We start from the raw sequence: 8,614 nt of genomic DNA on the forward strand, positions 1-8,614 counted from the left end.
CTCCGGGATGTGAAAGTGAGGCGTAGTCACTGGCAACACTATATTAGGCATGTATAATACTTCATTTACATATACAATCTTCTCTCATGTATCTTTTTATTCATAGCGCTTGACCCGAACTCAAACGGTACAAGGGACGTTGAGCAAGCGTTAATTAGAATCATAATATTATATTTCAACCCGTTTCATGTCAGTGTTCACTGGCCCTGTTTGATATACAACCATGCAGAAACCATTAAAAAACTACACATGGTACACTTTAAGATAGCAGGATTAAGATTGATTGAAATCATTTTTGACGACATTTTGTCTATAAAATGAAATGAACAGACTCATGTGCCACCATGCATACGTCAAATGCAGGCATCAAACCATTGGTGCCCATTTGTCTGTGTCTACTGAGCTAGTTGCAGACACCTTTCGTGTTTACAACGCGCTGTCTTCTTAGTATACAAAATGTAGCAAGAAAATGCGATTTTGCTATCATCAACTGTAGTATGTTTAGGTTTTGTTTCTACTTTGTTGTATCAAACAGCGTTTGATAACACTAACTTGCAGCGGGCTGTATCACCTTCACTACCAACAAACTACTCAGAGTAATTTCATTCAAAACATATGTGCATGCCATATGGTGAGAATTAGAAATTGGCTTGTAATTAATTTTAAATGCAGTTGCTTTACATCATGCATGGTGGGTCATTCGTCCAACCCCGAGGACAAACAAAAATGTTGTCATGGTGAAACGGTTTCAGAAGATGTATTTTAATATTGTTCATGGTACTCTGTACCCTAATAAGTAAACCAACACTAAATTTGTTTGATGCAAGTATTTACTGTGTACCCAAATACGGTAAAAGTGTTAAGTTTAAGCACACAGTATAAAGTATAAAGTGTTAGCAAATCGATTGTTGTGTATATGGGTTGATAGAGACATCAAAGAGACATATTCACTTGCTTTAGTCACATGTTTATATTTGTGAATATTACAGTTTATATGTTTATTTTTAGTTTGTCATTTATGATTCAGTATAGATACTACTACTGGTGCCGCTCAACAAAAATTAACCGCACCTCATACATAAAGTTAGTCTATCTGCTAGACCTCGGATGTTCTTCCGATAAATACGACACACGACCGAACATCGCTTTGGAGGGTGTTCGGGCAAGCCCTCACTGCGAACTTCGTTCACTTATGGTATCGAAGGAAAGCCCGAACGTCTAGCAGCAAGACTAATATAAACTCAGCTATACCACATAAACGGTTAGTTACCGAACCTCGTATCTTTTAATAGAATTGGGTAATATACTAATGACTGTATATTTTCAAAGTATTTAAAACACCATTCATTATTTATTAAATTATCTATTCATTCACTCATGCATGCCAAAATTAATTAATCCATCCTAAAAACCAACCAACCAACTAGTCCAGCTGCTAGACCTCAGGCTTTCTTCTCAACACTGTTTCTGAAGGTGGCACACAATCGAAGGCTGTCGCCCTCACTAGCGACCTTCGGTCGCCTTGACAATGAACAGAAAATCCCGAGGGGTCTTGCAGCAAGACTATCAACCACCCACCCACCCACCTACTCAACCAACCAACCAACCAACCAACCAACCAACCAACCAACCATCCATCCACCCATTCATTCATTTTATCCGTCAATATTCGAACATACTGTGATATAACAACCAAAGAGACTGTTTTGTTTTTTTAAAACAAGAATTATATTCTGGCGTTTATTTTTTTTAAAAATAATTCAGGGGCAAGTTACAATCTAAATTTACATCTTAGTTTACAGGGTTCTTGATTTCAATGCTACCATAGTCGGATGTTTTATGACTGTGTGTACTAATACACTTCACCACGGTGTGTTTGTGCTCGATCATCGAAGGAATTTTTGTTTTAACAATTTCCTTCAATACCAACCACATTTGAACCAGTATTTTAACACCAGTGTATAGATATTGCGAAATTTTATGGTTGCTATCCAAAATAAAGTTGAGATTTACCAAAAATTGTATAAAACGAAAATTTGTTCAACAGAGTTTCGCGGGAAGTGTCTGGTACGAAAAAATGGTAAACAGTAGTAACCCTGATACATTTCACTGTGCATGATGATTCAAATGCCTACAATTCGCATTTGAGGAGAGTAATGCTGCACTGTTGCAGTGACGATTGGTGTTCGGTAAATGATATTAGTAATAGTGCCTTTGACTCTGAGTATGATATTGTCGTGTGATTGCTGAACGTTGAACTGTGACGTCAGACGATGGTGGTGTCAGAGTTTGATGGTGTTTAGTATTCTTCTCCTTCCTCTTCTCCCTCGCCCTCAACAGAGTCGACACCGACCTCTTCGTAGTCCTTCTCCAAAGCTGCCAAATCTTCACGAGCCTCAGAGAATTCACCTTCTTCCATACCTTCACCGACGTACCAATGGACGAAAGCACGCTTGGCGTACATCAAGTCGAACTTGTGATCCAAACGAGCCCAGGCCTCGGCAATAGCTGTGGTGTTGCTCAACATGCAGACAGCACGTTGTACTTTAGCCAAGTCACCACCTGGTACAACGGTTGGTGGTTGGTAGTTGATACCGACCTTGAAACCAGTTGGACACCAGTCGACGAACTGGATGGTACGTTTGGTCTTGATGGTGGCAATAGCAGCGTTGACATCTTTTGGTACAACATCACCACGGTACAACATACAGCAGGCCATATACTTGCCGTGACGTGGGTCACATTTTACCATCTGGTTGGCTGGCTCGAAGCAGGCATTGGTGATTTCGGCAACTGTAAGTTGTTCGTGGTAGGCCTTCTCAGCTGAGATGACTGGGGCATAGGTAGCCAAGGGGAAATGAATACGTGGGTAGGGTACCAAGTTGGTCTGGAACTCGGTGATGTCAACGTTGAGGGCGCCATCGAAACGCAGAGATGCGGTGATGGAGGAGACGATTTGACCGATGAGACGGTTCAAGTTGGTGTATGTTGGACGTTCAATGTCGAGGTTACGACGACAGATATCGTAGATGGCTTCGTTGTCAACCATGAAAGCACAGTCGGAGTGCTCAAGGGTGGTATGAGTCGTCAGGATGGAGTTGTATGGCTCAACGACAGCGGTGGAAACCTGTGGTGCTGGGTAGACGGCAAACTCAAGCTTGGATTTCTTTCCATAATCAACAGACAGACGTTCCATCAACAGGGATGTGAATCCAGAGCCGGTACCACCACCGAAACTGTGGAAAAGGAGGAAACCTTGCAGACCGGTACATTGGTCAGCCTGAGAAGGGAAAAAAGACAATCTTCATTTTAATCAAAACAATTATACACATAACTTCAATACAGAAGTGTTGCAAATACGACAGCAAATATACTGGTCGGCAAATAACCGTGTATCCCTAAGAAATCAGTGGCGATTGATAAAAAAAGGAGAATTTTATAAAAATAATGACAGGCGTCGATGATGGGCTTTTATCGGTGAACACCGAGAAATTTACCCGGCAACTATTATTACACCAGAGTAAGAAGGTTACATTTTTATTTTCTTTTAGACATGTGTCGATAGATCAAAAACAATAAGAAGTCACTTACCAGCTTTCGTACTCTGTCCAACACCATATCAATGAGTTCCTTTCCAACTGTGTAGTGTCCACGAGCATAATTATTGGCGGCATCTTCCTTGCCAGTAATCAGTTGCTCAGGGTGGAACAGTTGGCGGTAGGTGCCGGTACGTACCTCATCTGCAAGAAAACATGACCAAAATGAAGAAAAATAAAATAAAAACTAGACTATAACAGCTTGCCTCTTAAATAAGTTGCTAGAACTCTGCGAAATGTAATTTATCTACAGTTTGCTATCCAATATCTCCAGGAGACATCTATTCAGCCTGAGTTATTAGTCTCAAGCATTTCCCGCCAAATCTTCCTGAACATAATATTTTCGTTCGTTGAAAATATTTCGCGCCTTTTTATTGAATTTCACAGTGGATTCCTAGAAAGAACCATGTTTACAAATCGATATCAAATTTTTTGATTAAAAGTGATGGTAATGAAGTTGGTGCCCGCCAAATCGATCTAACATAAATTTTATAACACATATTGGTATTGCTTCATTCGATTTATAGTTTTTTCCTAGAAATAACCATTTCGTTAACTTATAGCAACATTTTGGTTCAATAGTAATAGAAATTTTTTTTTCCAATTATTTTTTTCGCAAATATCGTGCTTGTGATTCTCGCCAATTTACAAAATAAATATCTCGCGCCTTATGGGTGAAACATTTCAGCAATTTCGGTTTCGCAGTCAAGAAGCTATTACTGGCGGCTTGAGATGTTAATTTTTTTTAGACTTTTAATTCAAACCAGCTTCCACCTCTAAACATGAAATAAAAATTATTAAACTTTCTCATTTGCTCTCTCTTGAACTTGAAAATAATCTCCATGAATTTGTAATGATAAAAGAGAAAGAATTCACTCTCAGTCACTTTTGGCAAACAGTCAACGTTTGGATAACACTCAAACAATTTCAAATACGTGAGCTTGTCATAAATTGTTTTCTTAGCTACAACTCGTCAACTGGTTTCCGTTACTTTGTGACGTAGATCGGATATACCGTGTCGTCAAAAATTAGGTCAATTAAACAAACATCTGAACTGAACTGAAGACATCTAAGGCCAGCGATATTTGATTCATTCTGAGGGTAATAGCGAAGTATCGCGGCAACTAGGGTATGAATTAGCACAAGCTGTCGTAAAGGGAATTTCGAGGAGAGCGGAACAACGTGTCATTGCTTGTAGCCGACCTACATTGTACATAACTTGCCGTGACTCCAAAAGGTGTCAGTAACCGAGGGTACGACAGGGTCACGTGATATTTTTTATAAGTCAGGCATTGTACAGACAGGTTAGTTCATTTGCTAAGTGCGGACGTGATAGACATAACAATGATGGCAGGGCACTATTCAACACAAAGGCCGACATTCATTCCATTCAAGGATGACTGAGCCGCTGCTAAGTACTGTCGAGATTTCGGCCGTGGGCCGTACCAATCGATAGCCAGTAAAATACCAGGAATGTGCGTCGTCGTCCCCCCACTCTCCCCACCCCATACATACACACACAGAAATCGCGTTCAGTATACATTCTGTTCGCGCGCACATATAAACTGCCGTACTCACCAATTACTGTTGGTTCCAAGTCAACGAAGACAGCACGTGGGACGTGTTTGCCTGCACCAGTCTCGCTGAAGAAGGTGTTGAAAGAGTCGTCACCACCACCAATGGTCTTGTCACTTGGCATCTGACCATCAGGCTGGATACCGTGCTCCAAACAGTACAACTCCCAGCAGGCATTACCGATCTGGACACCGGCTTGACCAATATGGATGGAGATACATTCACGCTGTAATTTAAGACGTAAAACATAGCGTAAGACATCGGGAGGTCAACTCACTCACGAACATGCGTAGGGCTATGGCTGGTATTCCGTGTGCTCAGCATGTTCTCTTGCGTAATTGAATTCGAGAGAGATTCAAATGTAAATGACAGTTGAATATGCAGATTTAAGTATAACCGTTATAATCATTAATGGTGTCAGTATAACCGTTATAATCATTAATGGTGTCACATGTTGACAGGTTTGAAAAAAACACTGACAATACGTTTATTTTTTAGAAATTCAGCCTTGAATAGAGACAGTAACAGATATTCTGTGTCTACACGAGTAAAATGTAAATGATGTAAATAATCGCCTATGTAACTAAAACGCCAACCTGGATTCCATATAAGAGCGAACGACAAGGGGTAAGTACGTGTTTGAAACCACGTCCATCCACCATTTTGTTCCTCGTGTACATTGATATTTTTATGGCATTTTCTGCGTTCCATCACGTCTACATTTTGTGCGTAACAGTTTAAGCGTGTGTTTCTACAGCAGCCTCGAATGATAATTATTGTAAAATGGACTCGAATATTTCACATTACATAGTAACATACGCGAACATTATTGTTAGGGACTCGACCTTGAGCCGTCAACGGTTTATGTATGGAGACTTATAATGACGCGTCTGTATATATTTCCATCGTCAAAAACAGACTTACTTAGTATTCAAATATATAAAACCCATACATTACCATTTTGATTGTTGCTTGGAGTTGTTTTAAGACAAGTCTGCAAAAATGTGATTCCTCTAGATGCTTACGCTAACCGTGAACTGTCGGCTTTGTAAGTCGTAGTGAGGTCGTACAGTTATCAACACCCCGCTTTATACCCCCACTTCAATTAGGTTGTTGGGCTGTGGCTTTTTCCCCCTCCATTGATTGGCTCCCGGTGGTCACAAGGTGTAGAAACCATACCAACTAGTGGCTGTCGTCATTTGTGCGGGGAGTCCACGGGAAGGTTTGTATCGGCCGCTCTTCTATCCACTTTGCCGACTTTTAAAAAAACACACACACCAAGGTTCTATTGTGCGATGTTTACCGCCTCAATGCCAAAACACCCCACTTCTATACATGTGTGGACATGAAAGCAGTTAAAATAAAAATCACTGTCCTTGTTTACTATATAGACCACAGTCAATGGTAAAATAAAGAGGTTGCCAAAATCCATCTTTAATATTGCCATCAAACTGAAATCCCCTAACTGAAAGCTGAAAGCTTTGCTTTGCTTTGCTTTGCTTCGCTTCGCTTGTAGAAAGCATGGAATATGTACATGTTCGAATTAGTGAGTTACACAGGGTGATGTTGGCATCGTTTTATATTCCATTCCGTGGAGGCCATAGAGACTATTAAGTGGTTGCATTCAATGTATGAGGTCACGAGTCATTCGTACCAGATATTTACTTCAATCACTAACGACAGGGTAACCCATGACATCAACAAACAGCGGCGATTTGATGACGCACACACAAATGGATCACATTAATGCACAACACAACACAACACAACACGTACACTTGATCATGTATGTATGTATGTATGTATGTATGTATGTATGTATGTATGTATGTATGTATGTATGTATGTATGTATGTGTGTATGTATGTGTGTGTGTGTGTGTGCGTGCGTGCGTGCGTACGTGTGTGTGTGTGTGTGTGTGTGTGTGTGTGTGGATGGATGTGTGTATGCATGTAGCAGGCGTTATTGCCAGCTATTTCAATGATATATACTAGATATCTTCAAAGCAAAAGAGAGAGAGATCAGACAAACATCAAGCAGATCGCATGAGAAAGACTGAAAGACTGTAACAAAGCGTACGTGTTGAAATATCTATTTTTTCCAAGCTCTGACATGCCTGAATAACCAATCCCTTAATCATACGAAGAACAAGACAAATTGGACGCTATAGTGCAGAGATAACTAGCATTTTCACCTCTAGAACCTAGTGAACACGCGTTAAAAAGAAGAAAAAATATAGATTCATGTTAGCAAATATTAGATATATGTGTGCTACTAAATGATCCTTACAAATACAATACAACAGATCACAAAACGCTTCAGTACATCTCGTTCCACACCTTTTTAAGTCTTGTGTCTTCTCGGTTTAGAAATACAGGTTACATGTACCAACTCGTTCAGGTGACTCATTACTCATGTGTTATAAATATCGCTGAGAGTACATATACGGACACTATGTATGGGTGTCATGGCATTGTGATTAATGATTTTGAGTTGGAATGACACTATGGACCCCTTGTAAAGCAAAACAATACGCATACATCTGACTGTTTACATGTATACACAAATACCATATCTCCCTATCTACCGACCCCCCCCCCCCACACACACACACGCATGCCACGCATGCACGGGCGCGCGCACACGCACACATACATACATACATACATACATACATACATACATACATACATACATACATACATACATACATACATACCGGGGGGGGGTACTCGGTGGGTAATGGGTATATGTGTACCCTATAGCTAGTGGACAAAAATTACAACCACAAACTCTACAAAAAATGAAAAACTAGAGGTCAATAGTCGACATTTTAGCCAGCCTGAGAAATAGGGGTCAAAAGTCTACATTTTAGCCAGAAACAGGGGTCAAATGATACATTTCACGTGACACGTGCATGCTTCAGTCATCGCTAGTCCATTGGCTGCCCGGGGGCCTGGGGGGGCGGGGGCGCCTACTCCCGATAAAGATGACTGAAAACAACCCGTCTCTCTCTCACACACGCACACATACATACATTCATACATACATACATACATACACACATACATACATACATGCACACATACATACATACATACATACATACATACATGCACACATACATACATTCATACATACATACATACATACACACATACATACACACATACATACATACATACATACATACATACATACATTCATACATACATACATACATACATACATACATACATACATACATACATACATACATACATACATACATACATACATTCATACATACATACATACATACACACACATACATACATACATACATACATACATACATACATACATACATACATACATACATACATACATACATACATACATACTTACATACATACATACATACATACATACATACATACATACATACATACATACATACATGT

The 8,614-nt window shown here is 39.9% G+C and overlaps 1 protein-coding gene across 1 annotated transcript; it reads right to left on the reverse strand.

Annotated features, from left to right (window-relative positions):
* Positions 1-1,714: 1,714 nt before the first annotated feature.
* Positions 1,715-6,289, reverse strand: LOC144446023 (tubulin alpha-1A chain-like). The gene is made up of 4 exons (XM_078135691.1): positions 6,129-6,289; positions 5,175-5,397; positions 3,592-3,740; positions 1,715-3,280 (listed from the first exon to the last, which is right to left on the reverse strand). Exons 1-4 carry the CDS (start codon positions 6,129-6,131, stop codon positions 2,300-2,302), a joined length of 1,356 nt encoding a protein of 451 aa, XP_077991817.1. The 5' UTR covers positions 6,132-6,289; the 3' UTR covers positions 1,715-2,299.
* Between the last annotated feature and the right edge of the window lie 2,325 nt (positions 6,290-8,614).

Source organism: Glandiceps talaboti, chromosome 14 (genome assembly GCF_964340395.1).
Source record: "Glandiceps talaboti chromosome 14, keGlaTala1.1, whole genome shotgun sequence".
Classification (NCBI taxonomy): Eukaryota; Metazoa; Hemichordata; class Enteropneusta; family Spengelidae; genus Glandiceps; species Glandiceps talaboti.

Coding starts and splice junctions, on each gene's coding strand:
- LOC144446023 (XM_078135691.1), bottom strand. Junction 3,741..5,174: donor CTTGGAACCAACAGTAATTG/GTGAGTACGGCA, acceptor GTTTTCTTGCAG/ATGAGGTACGTACCGGCACC. Junction 3,281..3,591: donor TGGACAGAGTACGAAAGCTG/GTAAGTGACTTC, acceptor TTCCCTTCTCAG/GCTGACCAATGTACCGGTCT.